Below are 21,425 nucleotides of genomic sequence, written 5' to 3'. Positions count from 1 at the left end.
CGCGGTGAGCAGCCAAAAAGCAGTAGGGCCCCACGCAGATCTCGTGGATGCTGGGGGACTGGACTTCGGTGCTGGAGCTGCTCAGGGTAGGGGCTTCTCGGACCCCAAAGCGCTCACCAGAGGATCCCTCGGCAGTCGTGCTGGATAGAAGTCGTGCAGTTGGATGATGGCCGGTCCCTCGAGGTCTCGTCGCACCTACGGTTATCAGCTTAGCTGTAGAGGTAGGTAGAGGTCAGAGGTGCCAGGGAAGCCGGGTCTCGTCGTGCTGGTCGGTCGGATTCCAGAGGAAGGACGTGCAGCAAACCGCAGAGTTGTTAGATGGTGCCTGCGGATGCAGGGTGACTACTCCTTAGCCACAAGGGAGAAATCTTGAGAAGAAGTAGAGAGTTCCTTTCGTAGAAAGTAGTTTCTTGATTCAAAGATGATCTAATTTGGAAGGGTCCCCGCTCCTGCCTTTATCCTAAAGAAAGGGGTGGGTACGCGACTAGGTCCTGCCCTAGGGGTGGGACCAGGAAGGGGGGTGGTTACACCCCTCTCCCATGCCGGACTTTCCCCAGGCCAGGGGCTGGTGTGCCCCTGGAACTGGTTCTAGCCGGCAGATGCGTAGTGAGCACCGGGGTGCCACTTGCAGTCACCTTCCTGTAAAGCCCTGCCTACCCAGGATACACAAAACCCTGTCTGGGATGGTGCTAGCACCGCCCCTGACAGGAAACCCTTTGTCCAAGCTCCCCTCGCTGGAAGGAATCCCAGCTGCAGGGGGTCAGACTCGTGTCTGGTGGCAGCATCCATTTTGTGATGCTGAGGCTCGAGTTAACTTTAACCGGGGTTCACAGTTACATACATGTCGTGTCCCTCTAGAAGGGTGGAATGCTAACCCCGTCGCCAGAATTGGCGAGGGGTTAGTATTCCAATTCGTATGACACCTTACTCGACATGTTTTGATAAAGCGATACCAAAGATAGCATTTAACCGCGAGGATTATAATGCACTTAAGAGTATATGGTATGCGTTATCATGGAACAGCTATTAGGACTTGGTTCCGCAAGCTGCAAACGGGCTCAGCTCATGCCAGAGCACCATCTCACACGATTCCAAGCACTCTGCCTTCAGGATTGTCAAGGCCTGCCATAGGAGTGACTGATAGGAATCTGTGTGTCCATTTTAGGGTTAGATATAGGTATACTATATCTAAAGCAAAGGGTGATTACACCACCTTGCCCCAGCTGTCGTGCAGCCAGTTGTGTCAGATTTAGATGGTCTGCCAGGGGTGGCATAATACATGCTTCAGCCCCTGGTAGGCCCTGGGTACACCTATGCCCTGAGTTGCAGGGTCTGATAAGGTGGCCCAGTACCAATTGGATAATGCACCCAAGGTACACATGTCAATTTAGTGAGAGAACAGCTAGGCTGTGGGTCTGATTAGCAGGCCCACAGCCAGAGAAAGTCGTAAACCAGTGAAACAAAAGCAAAAAATCTGGGTGATCATAGGATTGCAGACCCTACTCTCCTACAGCCACCACTAGGGAGTCTAATTAACTGTCCTCTGAAGTAGGTAGGGTCTGTAGGGGCTGCCTATACTTTCTCAATCCTGGGATTGATTACCCGTGCCCTGGCTGTATCTTTAAATATGTCAGGTGCGGTATGAATGGTCCCTATAGTACTTTTATGTGATTTGCCTTGATTCCCGGAGGTTTGCTTCTGACTGGGATGTCTGTACCCAACCGGGCCATAAGGAGGTAACCGAACTATTTACACGAGTTTTACTAGCGATGCCGAGTATGGGGGGGGGATTGTTTTGTTGTTACATGTTAGAATGTAGTTTTATCAAAAAAGAAATATAAAGGAAGATAAGAGACGGGGTCAACAAAAGACGAGGGGGAAAAAACAGCCGAACCTAGCGATCCACATTTATTTAATACATTTATGCTTTTATATTTTTTTCAGAACAAAAAGTTATTGTTGTGTTGAGTAAGATTGCAAGACATCCACAGTACTCCGAACACCGGAGGGGCTGTGAGCATAAGATCAAAGCGATTCTAGGGCGCTACGATTGCCAAATGTTGTCGGACATTGCCTCCTATATCGACCAACTACTGGAAGATGTGAAGGAAGAAGCAAAAAAGATTCTGCATGAAGGAGAGGGGGCATCCAATGAGATAATAGCTTCAGCTATGGATGTCACTGTGACATGGTTTAGCCAACTGGCTGGAGGTGCAGTTTTGCACAGACCGGGATTGCTCAAAGCCACCTCATTCCGTCTAGAGGTTCAAAAGAAGATACTGGACCTTCCATATGACCGGAAAGCTCTTTTCGGCAGTCATGTAGAGGAGGCCCTCAAAACCATCAAGGCAGACACAGATACTGCCAAGTCATTGGGGACGATGCAATTCAATCAGTGCAACCACTGCCTAAATCATATCGTTAAATTCAACAAAAACCAAGTTTGATAATGTGAACTACGTCACCACGAGAAAATCACTGAGTCTGCATTACTTTTAAAAATAATGATTAATAAGTGGAATAAAACAGATTACTGTGGATTACTTGCCTTCACTCTAAATTTTTTGATAGGCTATGCTGTACGGGAGTGGTGCACGCTTGAGCACCATGAGAACTAAGGGATTGTCCATGTGCTTTGAGACAGAACACAAGCCAATTTCAGCACGCCAACTTCATGGTTCTGTGTTAACAGGGATGGCGTGAGTCGTAATTTTTGATGTGGAACCAGTGAGAGATCTAGTAATGTGGTGAACCACGGCTGACGTGCCCATGTGGGAGCCACTAGTATTAGTTTGAGAGATTGTTGTCTGAGCTTGCGCACTACTAGTGGATTGAGTGGGAGAGGCAGAAAAGCGTACGCAAATCTGCCCGACTAGTTCATCCATATCGCATTCCCCTTCGACCGTAGGTGTGGAAACCTGGGGGCGAACTTTGGGCATTTTCGTGGGTGGCAGACAGATCTATCTGTGGATGCCCCCACATTTGGAAGAATGGTTGAAGAACTTGTGGGTGTTTCTCCCATTCATGAATCTGTTGTCACCGACGACTCAACAGATCTGCTATCGGATTGTGAATTCCTGGAAGGTGTTCTACTGTCAGGTGTATGTTTTGAGGAATGACCCATTTCCAAATGTTCTGAGCAAGCTGGGACAGTTGCAGAGAGTGTGTCCCCCCCCTGTTTTTGTATATAATACATGGCTGTCATATTGTCCGTCCGTATTAGGACAGCTTTGTTTCGTACTTGTACCGGAAACGTTTTGAGTGCTAGGAAAATTGCTAGCAGCTCTAGATGGTTGATATGGAACTGTCTTTGTTGGTTATTCTATTGGCCTTGTGTGGTATAATGTAAGAGATGGGCTCCGCATCCTGTGAGGAATGCATCTGTCGTGAGCACTGTGGAACAGGTTCTAGGTTCAAGTTTTTGGTGTTCCACCATTGCAGAGAGCGATATGTACGGCTGTCTACCAACACCAGGTCTGTGAGCGGACCTTGAGCCTGATTCGACTGCTGTGCTAGACATTCTTGTAATGGGCGCATTTGCAGTCTTGCGTGAGGAACTATGAAAATGCAAGACCCCATCATGCCGATCAGACTCATGAACACTCTGGCTTGGAGAGACTGCTGGTGTTCAAAAAGGGAGACTAAGGTCTGAATGCTCTGTATCCTAGCTGGACTGGGATACACTACAGCTGTAGATGTGTCTATGGTAGCTCCTAAATACTGATGAACGTGCAAAGACTCTAGGTGCGACTTGGTGTAGTTTATTGTAAACCCTAAGTCGTGCAATGTCTGAATTGTTTGTTTTATGTGTTGGACACACTGGTTGAACGATTTTGCTTTTATGAGCCAATCGTCGAGGTAAGGGAAGACATGTATCTGTTGTCTTCTGAGATGTGCTGCTACTACTGCTAAGCACTTTGTAAACACTTGTGGTGCTGTTGTGACCCCGAATGGAAGGACTTCGAACTGATAGTGCTGTCCTTGTATGACAAACCTTAGATACGTCCTGTGCGCAGGATGTATAGGAACATGAAAATAGGCGTCCTTTAGGTCTAGTGTTGAAAGAAAGTCTCCCTGTTGTAGTAGTGGGAGTACTTGTTGTAAAGTGATCATGTGAAAATGATCTGATTATATGCAATGGTTGAGGGGCCTGAGGTCGAGAATTGGTCTTAGTGTCCCATCCTTTTTGGGAATTAGGAAGTATAGGCAGTAAACTCCTGTTCCACGTTCCTCTAAAGGAACTACTTGAATAGCAATCTTTTGTAGAAGTGCTATAACTTCCTGTTGAAGCAGAGTTATATGTTCTGTGGACATTGGACGCTGCCTGAGAGGTATGTTTGGGGGGGGTTGCTGTGAGTTCTAGGCAGTAACCATGTTGGATAATTTGTCTTACCCATCTGTCTGTTGTGATGGAACTCCAGACAGGTAGGAACTGTGATAATCTGCCCCCCACAGGAGTGGAATGCTGTAGGGGAGACAGAGGGAAGTCACTGTTTGGGAGTGGAAGAGGAGCGGTTGTTGTTATTACCTCAATCAATCAATCAATGGCATTTGTAAAGCGCGCTACATACCCGTAGGGTCTCAAGGCGCTGGGGGGGGGGGGGGGGGGGGGGGTGCCGCTACTGCTCGAACAGCCAGGTCTTCAGCTTCTTCCTGAAGGAGAGGTGGTCTTGGGTCAGGCGCAGGTCGGGAGGGAGGGAGTTCCAGGTCCTGGCGGCCAGGTAGGAGAAGGACCTTCCTCCTGTCGTCGCTCTTCGGATGCGGGGGACGGCGGCGAGGGCGTGGTTGGCTGATCGGAGGTGGCGTTTGGGAGCGTAGAAGTTGAGTCGGCTGTTGAGGTAGCTCGGGCCTTGGTCGTGTAGGGCTTTGTGTGCGTGGGTGAGGAGGCGGAAGGTGATTCTTTTGTTGACGGGGAGCCAGTGAAGGTCTCTCAGATGTCCGGAGATGTGGCTGGTTCGTGGGATGTCGAGGATGAGTCTGGCTGAGGCGTTCTGGATCCGCTGGAGTCTCTTCTGGAGCTTGGCGGTGGTACCGGCGTAGAGGGCGTTGCCGTAGTCCAGTCGGCTGGTGACGAGGGCCTGGGTGACCTCTACCTCTTCCCTTGTTATTGTTGCCTCTGTATCCTCCTCTAAAGTAGCCTTTGTCAGAGGAGGTCTGTGTGTGCGTCTTAAAAGAGGATGTATCTGTGTCGTTTTGCTTAGAGCCTCCTCTATAAAAGGAGCGGCGAAAAGAACTTCTGGTCTGTGTGGATTGTAATGCACCCATAGACTTAGCTGTGTCCGTGTCTTTCTTCATCTTTTCTAGTGTGTTGTCTACTTCCGACCCGAACAATTGGTTCTGATTGAAGGGCTGGTTCAAAATAGTAGTCTGTACCTCTGGTTTAAAACCTGAAATGCGTAACTACGCATGTCGTCTGAGTAGAACACTAGTATTGACTGCTCTGGATGCTGTGTCAGCTACATCTAGTGCACATTTAATTGAGGCATTGGATATTAATTTGCCTTCTTGTAAGAGCTCTGCTGCCTGATCTTTGTATTGATCTGGGAGGTGCTCCGTTAGTTTTTCTAATTGGTCGTAGTGAGCCCTGTCATAGCGTGAGAGTAAGGCTTGTGTATTTGCTATGTGCCATATGTTTGTTGCCTGCGCAGCAATCAGTTTCCCTGACGCATCAATAACTTTAGATTCTTTGTCAGGCAGGGGCGTGTCACCAGAAGTCTGGGAATTGGCTCTTTTACGTGGATTAGACGCTACCAAAGAGTCTAGTGGCATACGTCCCTTAATATAGACTGGATCAGATGGTGCTGGTCTATACTTCTTTTCTATTCTTGGATTTAACACCCTACATCGTACCGGGTCTTTAAATATTTCTGGAGCATGTTTAATGACTCCTTTGATCATGGGTAGTATTTGGGTAGACCTTTGTGACTGCTCAATTGTAACCAGTAAAAAATCCTCATCAATGGCATCAGTCTGCATTGGAAACCCATGGTAAAGGGCAGCTCTATTTAATAGATGATTAAAACCTAATACTATCTTCTGGAGGGGAAGGTTTTGTTGGGTAGTACGGAGGATCAAGAATGTCTGGCACATTGTGTGGTGGAAAACCATATATGTCATCATCCTTGGGATATTCTGGATTGACATCTTCATCTAAAGGGTATCCATGTGGCTCTGGTACGTCATTCCCCCCACCTAGATCATACTCCTCGTCAGTGTGGTGTGATGCAGGAGATTGAACAGGAGAAGCTATAGGTTCAATATAAGGAGGAATAGGTGAGGAAGAAGGTGAAGGAGAGGAAGGGTGCATTGGAGAAGTTGCACAATCCTTTTTGGCAGGAACCACAGGTAGAAGTGGTGTCTCTGCTGGTCTCTTCTTGTACTATAGTGTAGTTCCTATATTCCCAATAGGCTCTGCGCATTGGAATAACAAACAGCAGTGTAGACGTAGGACTGAGGTCATCTAGGTATCTACTGACGGTTAGATTTAATTAGTTTTGCCAGCTAGCTCAGAGGTCACTAGAAACTTTCTTGAATGTTCGGCCTGCGGCCATCGGCGGAATGCGAACGCTGCCATACTTCAGTAGCTGACTTTCTTCACATGGCATGGCACTGCCCGGGTATACAGGCTTTCTGGGTGGAAGTTTTCTCTGAGCTTGACCAGATCCTAGGCGTGGAACTGCCTTGCAGTCCGGAATTAGCCCTCCTGGGTTACTCTAAGCCGCTCCCTCCCTCTCAGCGTCGCCTAGTTGACATGGCACTGCTGTTAGCCAGGAGGTTGGTGGCGAGATGTTGGATGAGGGGGCCTCTCCCACCAAGAAAAGATGGACGGGGGGATTTACTACACTGCAGTACTCAAACTGAACTCTATAGTGAGCTACTGCCTCCCAGGAGTAGACCAAAAAACTTTTGGGGTCTTTACCAAGAATACCTTCAGAAAGGGGATGAGGAGTGTTCGGATACCTCGGAAGTGGTGGACCTCCCCGATCACACGATGGACTAGGAGCCGAGGCGACCACAGAGCTTATTTTGAGGGGGTTGCCGAGTGGGGGTGGTGGGGTTGGACAGGGACAGCACGGTAACACCTTGTGCCTCTGGGGTTGGGACTAGACAGCCATCGGGGGCGGGTGGGCTCCCCAGGGTTGGGGGCTAAGTACTGCAACACCTAGGCAAACTAATGTACTCCAACTGAACTTGCACACATGGGCACTCTCGTAAGCACACTCGTGGGTGGGTGGGGGGGTGTTGGGTTGGTTTAATAGTTCTTGATCTTTCGTTATTCCCAGAGACCTTAGACACAAGTGTTCTGCAGATGGTTACAAGTTGTCATGGCGCACCTCACACTGTTTTCGGGCTGGGACCACTATCTGTTTCCCAAGGCTGATAAATGACCATCGCGCCGCCGGGCCTCCGGGATGCTGGCTGTATGGCTGTGTATTTCATTATGTTGTTCAGTGTTGGCGGTGCGCAAGTACTTCAAATATGTGCATATATCTGAATGTATGGCAAGCTTGGATTCTGAATAATAAAGGTCTTTAAATAAAAAAAATAAAAAAACTCTCGAATGTTCAGGAAAGGGTTACCCGTCCTGATTTAGACAAGAAGGGATTAGCTTCTGACAACCGCATAAACATGACAACTTTGCTCCCCCAGAATAAAGAGTGTATCTTCAGAGTCGTGTGAAACAATAGACAACTATTTCACTCAGTCAATCGTGCATGCTTAGTTCCACCAGATTGCAGAGAAATAGAGAGACTGGCGTTTTCAATAAAAGGCGTTATTTTATTGAGCAGTCTTCTTTCTCATGCAAAAGAAATGAATTGCCACAATTGCAATACTCATTGTAAAGTAAATTGCGTACAGTAAGAGTAGTATTATGAAATAATACTGTAAAAGCATAGATATGGTTTCTTAGCCATATGATACTTTAAAATGGATCAAATATATCCATACATAAAAACATTGACTAACGAACTCAACTGGTGCTTCTAAGATACGCCTACCCCAGTGTAACTGACCTAAGCCTAATACGTGGGAAGGAGTAAGTAAGTTGCAGTTTTAAGTTTAAGTTTTGCCAAGTATCGGAATCAAGAATTCTCTCTAAGGTTGTAATCAGTTCCGTACCTTGGTCATAGAATGAAGGAGGTCTTGTATCTCGCTTCTCAGGACTCGATCTCCCAGCAACCCGCCAGGGTTACTTGGGAACACCGGAGCTGGATTTTCTTGGCTGGAGAAAAAGACAGCGTCTCTCTCAGTGCGTCAAGGGGTGGGGCGGTCTCCGTCTGCTCTCATAACAGCTGGGCACCCGGGCAAGTAGAACGTTGCTCTGCTCCCAAGCACCGTGTGTTTGCTTAAGGCAACAATGGTATATTTATACCTGAAAGGTGCCGGGTTGGACGTAAGGTTGGAAATAAGAAGTCACCAAGAACTAACAGTTCTTTCTGGACTCTAGGAGTTCTTGTCCAAATCAAAACAGAAGCAGGGGGGAATTCCCGGGCTGCTGGAGGCTTGGTTTGTTTAAAGAATGAGTTGTGCTTTCTAGGAGTCTATGGGAGTAGCCGTGCTGTGTTTTGGACTGCATGGGCTATTACTGAATATGGATATGATTCTTATGCCTTTAGAAGGATATTATTAATTATAACCACATAACGGCATGAATCGGGAATATCGAATTCGGGTCCTAGATAGAAATACAACAGTGAGGAATTGCTTCCACATGTCTAGTTTTTGGATTGATATGGACCTTTCTTTGTTTAGGATCTGGTCTAAACAGTTCTTCCTCCTCTACAATCTTCTTCGGCGTCGATTTTTTCGGTGCCGATAAGGGTTGCTTTGTGTTTTTTGCTTCAGGAGGAGTTATCGAGTCCTGTGGCAAATTTTTCGGTGCCGAAGGTGGTTTCGGCTTGGTAGGCTTGTTAGAGGGTTTAGGAGTCTCTGTATCAGGCCTTGGAGTCTTTGGTACCGATGTTGGAGATTTCGGCGTGGAGACCGGTCTCGTTGGCCCTGCGGCGCCGGACTCTGACTTACCATCTTTATTCTTGGAACCGGAAGGTTTCGGAGTCGAAGCTTTCGGATCTGGTACAGTTTTTGGCTTCGGCACTGATGTGTCTTTTGGTTTGGATGCCGAAGGATCTTTGCCTTTGGGCACCGAAGGGCATCTTGGCTTCGATGTCGAAGAGTCCTTCGGTGTCGAAGGATGTTTCGGTGCCAATGGAGGAGGTGGAATTGGCACATGTGGTTTCGTCGGTGCCGAGGCACCGGAAGGTGTAGTCTTTTTCTTCGGTTTCTGAGGGTAGATTTCGGTCTCGACTGGGCCCCATGGGCGGAGTGCCGACCGCTGCCTTTGGCTTGGGTAGTGTATGTTGTGCAGGGGCAAGAGTACTCACAGGCTGCCGAGATGGAATCGAGTCGTCTGAGTCCTCTGCCCCCGATATGATCAGGCGAGTCTTCCTCAGCGACTAGTGGAGCCTCGTCCTCCGAGATATCTTCGAGTGGATCCTCGTCCCTGAAGGAGTCTTCTCCGACAATCTCCTCCTCAAAGATGGCCTGTGGTGCTGGCGCTGATCTCCTCATCTCGTGTCAACGTGCCCTCTGATCCCGGATGGTCTTCTTCGATTAGAAGGATGCACAGGCTGTGCAGGTCGACTCGTCGTGTTCCGGCGATAGACAGAGGTTGCAGACCTCGTGATGGTCGCTATGAGGGAATTTTGCTCGACATACCGGGCATCTCTTGAATGGAGTGCTGTCCATGAGGCATAGGCCTTACGGCGCCGATAGGCCCAACTGCCCCCGACGACGCACCAGAATGTAGCTGGTGATGTCGAAAAGTTTATTCGATGTCGAAAATGTTTAAATAAAGTCTCACGCTCCGAAGTTGCTGAAAAATTCTTTTCTAGCCGGAGCGGAAAACTTTCATCCGAACCCAGTGGCGGAAAAAAACAATCTGAGGATGGAGTCGATGACCATGCGCAGTATTGTCCAAGGGAGGAGTCACCTATCTTGTGAGTACAAAGACTTCTTCCAAGAAGACAACAACCTGCAATCATCCGAGCCCAACACCAGGTGGCGATCTATTGCAAAAGTGTACGATCTGCAGCTCATATGCCTCGAACACTGGACTTTCGGCGCAGAAGGTTTCGGCTCCGAAGGTTGTTTGGCAATCCTCAGTGTTTGGAACGGGATGGCTTTGGTTACGAGGAGGACTTTATGACGACGCAGTACCGAGTCAGAAGGCTTGACTTGGTGTTTCAGACCGGAGCCTGGAGGCAGGGCGTCAGAAACTTCATCTTGGTGCCGACCTTGACCAGAAGGCAGTGGTGGTGCTAAACCCTTGTGTTTCTTCGGAATAGTTTGTGGGGGCAAGTGGTACTCATATCACCTTGTCCCTGTGACCGTTCTTCGCCATCGAGGTTTATCTCGAGCTCCGAGTCCTTTTCGGAGAGAGGATTGCGTATCAAGTGGAACCCAAAAGAACGGTTTCGAACTGGAGTGCAGCAATACACGTCCGAACCCGATGGCAGAAAAAAAAATTTAACAATGGAGTCTATGACCATGCACACTATCACCGAAAATAGGAGTCACCTTGCCTCGTGACTAGGAAATAGTTCTTCAAAGAAAAATAAGTTGCAAACATCCGGACCCAACACTAGATGGCAGGAGTATGCAAAGCATGTGTATATACAGCACACATGCCTCAAACAAGCTGGTTCTTAGCTATAATCTTCAATCTCTTCTAATGTAAAGCTATGAACGGCACTTGCTTTTTAATTATGAAAATATTTGGTATAGCCCTTGCTTAGACTTACCGAGGGAAAGACGACCTCTCTCTTTCTAGGTATTCTCCCAGAGCTTTCTGGATCTTGCCAAGCAGATCTGCCAACCGCTCCAGCGACCTTTGCACTCCTTGTATGTTCAGGACATCCATCACAAGTGGAGATTTGGATACTTTTTTCATCAGAGCCAAAAATTCTGTGCTGATGCTGCACGTCAAATGCAAAATATATATATTTTTTTAGTGTGAGAGATGTGTGAACTACAGCTAAAATACACACATATACATATAAATACACACACACACTGTACCTTTGGAATCGCTGTGTTTCAACTGGTAGAAGATGCTTGATATCAGCACTACCAGTAAAGATTCCCTCCAGATAAACCCAGCGCCTCTGAACATCAATCCATACATCAAACAGTGCCATAATGCGGTTCAGTTTGTCTTCCCAACTGAGAGCATCCTCCTCGAACACCTACAAAAGAAAAGGTTACAAACTTAGAAACCGGCATCCAATACCTGTACATGGAAATTTGATCATTTATCCAGCAAAAAATGCACAAGTACAAGGGTAGGGCAACGCACAAGAAGTTTTAGATGCATTGCAGCAGTGCCTAATATCAGAAGTGCAGCAAGCTGGAAAAATGACAATGAAAAAGGAGGAAAACATCTTAGAGAATAAAAAAACTAAAAGCAAATACACAAAATTTTAATTGGAGAAATTATACCTTGTAATATGGAGACAGCTTCATTGCAGAAACACTGTTTATGTGTTCTTTGACTTTGTTGAACAGATCATCCCAACCCCGAATCAAGCGACATTTGTTTTGATAGTTGACCAAATCAAGCTCGTATGTGTTCCACACTTCCCGGATCTAAAAGAGAAAAACAGTAGGAGAATACATTGCATAACGCTATTTACTGAAACCGGTGCATGTAGAAGACAAAAGTTCTCAACATCAGAGCATTTCTGCCAGTACAAGAAGGTAAAATGAATTCCTAATCAAGTTCAGCCACTGGGGAGGAAGGTCGTATTGGGCTTCATTTAAGTACACTTCAAAAAGGAGGATGAACTTGAATCCATACTAAACACATTTCAAAATTGCCATGCACTCTTCCTCCTCCATTTCTTTAACACCACCCACTCCTGCTTTTTACGTTTGCAAGGCAATTTCAATATACAAGCATCTTTAGGTACAACACAGTCATAGGCGTTCCAGGCTACACAAATTTACACTGCATCTGTAACAGAGTACGTGAAACTGGACAGTGTAAGAATGAGAAACCTTGCAAAGGGCAGAATACTTGGATCAATTATCATGTTTAATATCTCTAGTGTTTGCACTCTCATCACACCTGTGTGCCACTTGAGTATAGAGCTGTGATTATGCAGTACTTGGCAAGCTGGAGGATAAGTGGGAATAGGTCACTCAAAGGCAGGAGCATGGGACAAGGAACAGCCTCAATGACGAACTGGTTTTATTGGATTATCTGAAGTCAATGCAACCCTGCAAGCTTCATACCCATGTGGTGTCACTGACTCCAAGAGAATTTGGCACATCTTTTTTCCCAGTGCTCTCTGTATTTGTGCAAAAGATACTGCTTCAAGCTCAAAATTATTAAAGCATCTTGAAGGCGGATCTCCGATGGCCAGTAACTCTAGATCAGTCAGTAAAAACACAAGACTTCCATGGCCACCACAATTTCCTGAGTGACTCTTTTTTACCTGCCAGGCTCGAGAGCACACTGCACATTCCAGCAGTCTTTCTAAGAACTTTCTTGAAAATTGCAGACTAACAATGTTATATTGAAACTAAAGTTGCCATCTTTACTAAATAAATGCAATAAAGCGCGAACAAGCAGGCAGGATTGAAGAGGTCAAAGCAAAACCAAAGGGTATGATGGACGGGGTGTTAAACAATGCAAGCACCCACCCCCAGTCAACTGATCTGGGTTTAATCCATCATCAAATGATTGAAGAGGTGTCTGAACTGTGTTTAGACTCAAAAGATTAAATTATCTGTTCTATTAGGAGATACATTTCCAAACACTGCAGAAATCGGGCATCTCCCAGAACTATCAACTAAAAGGCTAAATAAATGTTTCAACAAATGTACAAACCTGTTTCAAAAATTCCTCCAATGCCATTTCTCCTTGAGCAACAAGGAGGACATCTTTGACAATTGCCTCATTCCTTTGCAAGTCCACATCCCAGATCTGTCCCAGGGTTAACTCCGATACCACCCAATTCACGTGAAGTCTCTTCATCAGCTGTTTCCAGTGACGGTCTTTAAGAGCCTCCGATTTCAGTTCAATCACAAGCATATTTACCTTTGAGAAAAATAATGAACAAAGGAATCATGCACATAACCAGACACAGTAAGTTTACTTAAAGCAAAGAATGAAGTAATGCAAGAAACTTTTAAAATACCTTCATGTAACCTTTTAGAAGCCTCTGCACAAATTCATATGAAGCATACTGTCTTAAACGAGCTGGGAAATTTTTCAGCTGATTCAACAGGCCATCCAAACTTTGCCTCAACTGCAGAAAAATATAAAGCATATTTATAGTTATAAATTATACAAATCGTGGTATCCTTTGGAACGCTTGCTTTCTTCATGCAGTACTTTAATATAAAATGTAATATTTTTCCTACACAATAAAGTGCAGCAAGGTGAAAAGTAACGCCAAAAACCAGGTCACAAATTGCAGATCATGAAAAATTCAGTTGATACAGTAGCCTCTTATGCCATTAAGTATTCTCTAAATAACACTGAACACGCCATATGAGTCTTGTCACACAATGGCACAACTCCAGGAGTGCATCATGCTACTTCTAGTAAAGAATCAATGAGGACAAGAGACTTCTTTCGCTCAGCCTATGTGACTGCTTGGAGTGGAGATACAACCGTTCTCAACTGTCCTGTAGAAGTTTGTGGGGGTTCTCAATCCAACTGTATGCCACATGCTTGGACTTTCTCTACAAGTATAATAGAATAATTTCCATAGATTCCACACTGCGTAAATTCTTTTGTTTGAAGAAAAAAGAAAAAAGTGAATTACATCGCTAATGCACTTTCTGATGGATACTTTAACTATGGATTTCCCCACCTTAGACTATTCCCCAAGCGCTGGACTAATTCTGGAGATTTTTCAGATTGGTGCACTTTTGCACTGCTAGGTGGCACCATGTTGCTCCAGGTTGGCTCCATATGGTCCCAAAAGTGATCAGAGTGAAGCTGCATATGAGCAGCACACCTACTCGCAGACGTCTGATTCAGATGCATGCCTTCAGATGTGGAGTGTGAGCAATCATATGTCACAGTGTGCCGAATATCAGCTTGGAGCTTTTTAAAATGATAAGAGGCCACACCACACCAAACCAGCAGTGATGGAGCAGAGTCCCACATAAGCACAGACTTCAATTTCAAATTTTCCCCTTTCCGCTTCATCAGACGACAGGCACTCTCAGGAGCCTTAGACCTGATTGAACATGCTCAATCTTTCTGGGCGCTACTTCTAGGCAATGTGTAGTAGATCTTAATGCAGAAGACTATGCACCGCGACATGGTCCTTTGCTGGACAGCCTTCCTTTCTTTCCGCAAGAGAACCCCACAAAAAAAAAAACAGATTGTCCTCCTAATGACCCTTGTTAAGATCTACCTAAAAGATAAAGTCTAATAAGGGGTCCAAACAATTGGGCCTCTCCTCCTCTTTTGAGAGGCGAGAGAGAGCAAAGAACGTTGGGAGTGATGGATTGCCTAAAGTGGGAGGAAAGTCAATATTTTGGGTAAGAAAGCTGCCCAAGTGGTCAGCAATAATTTGTTTAGCAAAAAGTAGGTGTTGGTGAAAGTGCTTGTAGTTCACTCACGCAACAAGCTGACGCAATAGTAATTTGGAAGACCGGTGTCAAAGTCAGGAGTCGTAGTGAGTACCTATGCTTCAGCTCAAGGAGCAGACATATGAGAAATGTCAAGGGTAAATTAAGTTCCCTGTAGGAAACTGGAATTGTTTTGCAGTTGTCCCCCCACTTTTTGCCCCCTTTAGAACTACTAGATGCTAGCTTTCGACTGGCAGGGCATTGAGGCATGGTAAATTGTCAAAAAAGTTTCCCCTTTGGGTGAACTTACAAGTAGCCAACTCTTATATTCACATCATTTCACACATATAAGTTTAATCAGCAAATATGGAGCAAATTAATAACAACAATAATAATAAATTAAAAGGTGTACAGTTTATTTCAATATATTAAGAAACATAGTATACAATGTTATACCAGTAAAAATACACATACTTTTATAGACATATAGTGGGAAAAATAATAAGGAAAATGCTTCCAATTAAAAATGAGGTGAGTACATTAGTCAAAGAATCAAATCAGACTCCAAATCCTATGCCAATATTGTAATTGGAGTAGTTGTATTCCAGAAACTTAATGTGTCACAGCTCAAAATGCATCGACGCGTTTCGGTTTGGCACTTGTTTTTAAAGCCAACGCCTTCTTCAGGATTAAAAATTCAATTCCCACAACTCATAAAAATCTGAAACAAGAAATATAATACATAGCATAAGGTACAGATAATAAAAAGTACACTTTTACACCATTAGTTACAATATTGCTCCTATATAGGGTGCTCAAATCTGAGACAAAACTTTCAATCATTCTATTCACTATCAAGAAAAAAGATTTGTAAATATTTATCAGTTGCATAGCAATCAGAACAGATAAACACTAGATCACAAATCTCAGTGCATCATGGCCATTGAACCCCTTCTCAAGATTATTACACAGAGGAATAAGGGATAACTTCACTATACATTCACTGTAACCCCATATCAGGTCTACAGATATTTTCAACCAAGGATGAACAAACTTGCATCCTAGCGGCTAAGTTTTGGCAAGAGGTATTTATTTTTCTATAATGATCCTGCCTAACGTTATTAACAGAAATTATTTTTTACCTTTAGGCGGGTCAGACAGAGACCTCAAACTTATCCACAATACCATATAATGGTTATCTAAACATTAAAGTTAAAAAAAGTACATTTATATTATACTATACATCAGTAATTCCAACCTACTATTATTGAGAATTAAAAGGTTTCTTACAACTTACACACCTAATTATAATTTGTAGATCCTATTGACTTCAAAATAGGCACAGTACGAGGTGATGAGTGAATATGCTTCCCATTTACCTATATAGGGGATAAAGGGATTCCATTTAGTCTATTAAAATAGGACATATGATTGCTGTGTTAATACTAAGGCGATAAATCAGTAACTCTTATGTACGACTTGTTTGGCAGAAAACCCTACACAGCAATCATAGTGAGTAGATACTCATAAAAATGGTTGAAAATTAAAGAAAATGAGCACATATTCCATTATGCACATGGCATCAGTATGGCTCTCATATACACGGTCACAGCGTGACAGATACTAGATACGATATCAGCTTCATCAAATACAATCTAAAATGAAACTGAAACGTCTTCATTCAAGCAGTGCAACCAAATTATGACAAAAAAAAGAAAAAACTAGCAAATCACCAGTTCATAGAACTATGAACTCGTGATTTGCTAGTTTTAGGGATATGCTCATTATTGCTGCTAATTCATATAACGAAAGCAAATGAATGTATTCAATTGCCCGTGTTGTATTTTTTCATCAACCTCCCCGTAGTCACCACTTAATGGTGGGATGATATATGAACAATAGCGATATTCCTTGATGGTTCGACTGCTTGAATGAAGACGTTGGTTTCATTTTCGATTGTATTTGATGAAGCTGATACCGTATCTAGTATCTGTCACGCTGTGACTGTGTATGAAAGCCATACTGATGCCATGTGCATAATGGAATATGTGCTAATTTGCTTTAATTTTGAACCATTTTTATGAGTATCTACTCATTATGTTTGCTGTGTAGGGTTTTCTGCCAAACAAGTCGTACATAAGAGTTACTGATTTATCGCCTTAGTATTAACACAGCAATCATATGTCCTATTTTAATGGACTAAATGGAATCCCTTTATCCCCTACATAGGTAAATGGGAAGCATATTCACTCATCACCTCGTACTGTGCCTATTTTGAAGTCAATAGGAGCCACAAATTATAATTAGGTGTGTAAGTTGTAAGAAATCTTTTAATTCTCAATAAGAGTATGTTGTAATTACTGATGTACAGTATAATATAAATGTACTTTTTTAACTTTAATGTTTAGATAACCATTATGTGGTATCGTGGATAAGTTTGAAGGTTTGAGGTCTCTGTCTGACCCGCCTAAAGGTAAAAAATTATTTCTGTTAATAATGTTAGGCAGGATCATTATAGAAAAATAAATACCTCTTGCCAAAACCTAGCCGCTACGATGCAAGTTTGGTCATCCTTGGTTGAAAATATCTGTAGAACTGATATGGGGTTACAGTGAATGTATAGTGAAGTTGTCCCTTATTCCTCTGTGTAATAATCTTAAGGGGTTCAATGGCCATGAAGCACTGAGATTTGTGATCTAGTGTTTATCTGTTCTGATTGCTATGCAACTGATATATATTTATAAATCTTTTTTCTTGATAGTGAATAGAATGATTGAAAGTTTTGTCTCAGATTCGAGCACCCTATATAGGAGCGATATTGTAAATAATGATGTAAAAGTGTACTTTTTATTATTATCTGTACCTTATGCTATGTATTATATTTCTTGTTTCAGATTTTTATGAGTTGTGGGAATTGAATTTTTAATCCTGAAGAAGGTGTTGGCTTTAAAAACAAGTGCCAAACCGAAACGCGTCGATGCATTTTGAGCTGTGAAACATTAAGTTTCTGGAATACAACTACTCCAATTACAATATTAGCATAGGATTTGGAGTCTGATTTGATTCTTTGACTAATGTACTCACCTCATTTTTACTTTTAATTGGAAGCATTTTCCTTATTATTTTTCCCACTATATGTGTATAAATGTATGTGTATTTTTACTGGTATAACATTGTATGGAATATGCTACTTACCAGTATGCATCTGTTCTTGGCATGTAGGGCTGCTGACATTCATATCTGTGCATAGATCGCTGCCTAGTGTTGAGTTCGGATGATTGCACATTGTTGTCCTGGAAGAGTCTTCGAAGTATCACGAGATAGGTGGCTCCTCCCCCGGACTACAGTACGCATGGGCATCCTTTCCATCCTCAGATTGTTTTCGCCATTGTGGCAGGGATGGAGTATGATACAGTAAGTGATGTCCATGCTATAGGATAATTCTGAGTGCTACAGCTGCGACCGGCACCGGGGAGGAGGGAGGGCAATAGGAATGTCAGCAGCCCTACATGCCAAGAACAGATGCATATTGGTAAGTAGCATATTCCGTTCGAGGCATGTGGGCTACTGAATTCATATCTGTGCATAGAATGTATAGCAGTCTCCCCCTTAGCGGTGGTTGCCCGTGCCAGCTGCAGCAGCCTGAAAAAGTCTTGAGTACAGCCTGTCCTACAGCTGCTTGGAGTGTACATCTACGCAGTAGTGTTTGGTAAATGTATGTATGATAGTCCATGTGGCTGCTCTACATATGTCTTCTAGAAGAATGTTTCCCAGGAAAGCCATGGATGCCCCTAACTTGCGTGTTGAATGCCCTCTTGGGGGAACTGTTAATGTGCGTTTAGCTTTCTGATAACAAATTTGTATGCACTTAACAATCCATCTGGCTATACCCGATTTGGAAATGGGGTTGCCTTTGTGCTGTGGTGAAAAGGCAACAAAGAGTTGCTTAGTTTTCCTGAAAAGTTTTGTCCTGTCTATATAGTACAGGAGAGCTATTTTAACGTCTAGGGTATGCAGAGCTCTTTCTGCCACTGAATCTGGATTTGGGAAGAACACTGGCAGTTCTATGGTCTGATTGATGTGAAACTGGGATACCACCTTTGGCATAAATTTAGGGTTTGTACGTAGCACTACCCTATTTGCATGAATTTGTATGAATGGCTCCTGAATAGTTAGGGCTTGTAGCTCACTAACTCTCCTAAGGGATGTAATCGCCACTAAAAAAGCCACTTTCCACGTTAGGAAGGAGTAGTTTCTGTCCTGTAACTCCAGTTCTGTAGTAGGGGTATCTCGGTTATAGTCCTAATCTAGTGAATAGTCCCGCCCATGTGCGTGGACCCCGGAGCAATCAAAAATAATCTCTTAAAGTGTCGAAAAAAATGCAGAACTGCACAGACACTTAAGAGAGAATTTAAAGACAGATAATGCAGCCTATAACCAGGCTACACTGTCCAGTACTTCAACTAGAAATTCCACTAAAAAAATCCACAAACAGCAAAGCCTGTCCAGATTTCCCTTGCCTCAGCAGCAAAAACCCTCTGGAATGATAGAGAGGAGGACATGGACAGACAAGCCCTATAGGCTGCCATTATGTGGCTCAAAACAGGATACTGTGCCTTTAAGAGAACTTTCCAGAACTTCACAGTATCCCAGAATGCACTGCAGGTCCCTTTTACTTTCAGTTCTTTTTGAAGGCGTAACACGCCAAACCTGTAGCATTCCTTACATGAATATCTCTCCACCGGGGAGGAGGGCGGGCGTTTATGACTATAACAGAGATACCCTTACTACAGAACTGGAGTTACAGGACAGAAACTACTCCTTCTGTAGTAGGGGATCTCTGTGTATAGTCATAATCTAGTGAATAGAATGGCAAGCCCATCCCCACACCAAAACGGCGGTGGAGAAAATAAAGTAACACCACTATTGTGCGAACAAATTCCGCAGCGAAGCCTGTCCAACCTGAGCATCTGCCCTGGCATCCGTGTCCAGACAGTAATGCTTAGCAAAGGTATGAACCGACTTCCAAGTGGCGGCCTTGCATATTTCTGCAATAGGAACATTACGGAGCAAAGCTGTCCTGGCAGCTTTGCCCCTGGTGGAATGAGCCTTAGGTTTACCTCCTAAGGTCTTATTAGCTTTCTGGTAACACAGTTGTATGCAGGACACAATCCACTTAGAGATGGACTGCTTAAGAGGTCGCAAGACCCGTCCTGACTGATCCATAATTGATTAACAATTGGTCTGACCTACGAATATCTTTGGTCTTATCCAGATAAAATTTCAACACCCTCCTGACATCCAGGGAATGTAAGGACCTTTCCGCTGGAGATGAAGGATTCTGAAAAAATGTAGGCAAAGTTATAGTCTGGTTGACATGAAAATCAGAAATAACCTTGGGAAAAAATTTAGGGTGAGTATGCATAACAACCTTAGCAGCATGAAATACAGTATAAGGTTCATGGCAACACAACGCCTGAATTTCACTCACCCTGCGGGACGATGTAATGGCCTCGAGGAACGCCGCCTTCCAGGACAGGTGCTGCAACAAAGCCTTATGAATAGGTTCAAAAGGCTCTTTCATCAATCGAGAAAGCACCACAATCAATTCCCATGTAGGAGAAGGAAGCCTAACAGGAGGGAACACTTTCTTCAAGCCTTCCAAAAAATCTTTGATCACAGGGACCTGGAAGAAGGAAGTCTGTGAAGGGCATTTCCTGTAGGTAGTCAATGCAGCGAGATGAACCTTAATGGAATGAACATTAAGGCCAGACCGCGCCAAATGCAGAAGGTAAGGAAGGATGGCATCTTCCTTGCACGTCGTTGGGTCAAAGTTCTTGGACGCACACCAGATACAAAACCCCTTCCACTTGTAAGCATAGGATGGCCGAGTGGAAGGTCGCTTAGACTCCTTCAGTATGTCCATGCAATCTTCGGGCAGATTCAAGTGGCCATATTGCACTATCTCAGGAGCCATGCCGCCAAACTCAAAGACGAGAGGTTGGGGTGCAACATCTGCCCCCCGAACTTCAAGAGAAGGTCCAGCCTGCACAGCAGCTGTATGTGCGTAAGGAGAGACCACTGAAGCAGGTCCGTGAACCACCACTGCCTGGGCCATTCTGGGGCAATCAGGATCATCCGTGCCCTGGACAGTGACAGCTTGATGAGCACCGCTGGAATCAGGGGAATAGGTGGAAAAGCGTACAGAAAGCTGTTCGACCAGTTAATCCACAGCGCATTCCCCAGCGTCCCTTGCTGGTAGTACCTGGAGGCGAAGTCTCGGCATTTGCGGTTTTCGGCGGTGGCGAACAGATCTACGTCTGGAGTCCCCCACCTTGCGAAGACTTCTCCTAGTACTTCGTCGTTTATGACCCATTCGTGGTTTTCCTGAATCAGTCTGCTCAGTGCGTCTGCCTGAACATTCTGCACACCTGGTAGATGAATAGCCGTTATCGTCAATCCTCTGGCCAGAAGCCAGTGCCAGATAGTCTGCGCCTCCTGAGACAGAGTGCGCGATCTCGAGCCCCCCTGCTTGTTGAGGTAATACATTGTGGTCGTATTGTCCATCTGTACAAGCAGAGAGCTGGTCTGGAAGGACGGATGAAAGGCCTTCAGCGCCAAGTGAACAGCTCTGAGTTCCAGGAAATTGATGTGATACGTGGACTCCATCAGAGACCACGTTCCTTGAATCTGTAAGTCTCCCGAATGCGCTCCCCAGCCGTGGAGAGACGCATCCGTCACGATAGTCTGAGTAGGAATGTCCTTGTGGAAGGGAACCCCTTTGAGGAGATTCTCCGCTGAACACCACCACTTCAGGGACTAAAGAGCATGCA

The 21,425-nt window shown here is 44.5% G+C and overlaps 1 protein-coding gene across 1 annotated transcript in view; it reads right to left on the bottom strand.

Moving 5' to 3' along the window:
- DYNC1H1 (dynein cytoplasmic 1 heavy chain 1) overlaps positions 1-21,425 on the bottom strand; it is a 1,654,074-nt gene that overhangs the window by 1,460,947 nt on the left and 171,702 nt on the right. The window contains exons 19-23 of the mRNA XM_086937823.1: positions 13,203-13,313; positions 12,893-13,102; positions 11,500-11,646; positions 11,080-11,246; positions 10,803-10,976 (exon numbers count right to left, since the gene is read on the bottom strand). Of these exons, the coding sequence (XP_086793949.1) occupies positions 10,803-10,976; positions 11,080-11,246; positions 11,500-11,646; positions 12,893-13,102; positions 13,203-13,313 (809 nt within the window). The remainder of the gene's footprint in view (positions 1-10,802; positions 10,977-11,079; positions 11,247-11,499; positions 11,647-12,892; positions 13,103-13,202; positions 13,314-21,425) is intronic.

Source organism: Lissotriton vulgaris, chromosome 9, assembly GCF_964263255.1.
Source record: "Lissotriton vulgaris chromosome 9, aLisVul1.2, whole genome shotgun sequence".
In the NCBI taxonomy this organism is placed as follows: Eukaryota; Metazoa; Chordata; class Amphibia; order Caudata; family Salamandridae; genus Lissotriton; species Lissotriton vulgaris.
This window is presented reverse-complemented; position numbering and strand designations above follow the sequence as displayed.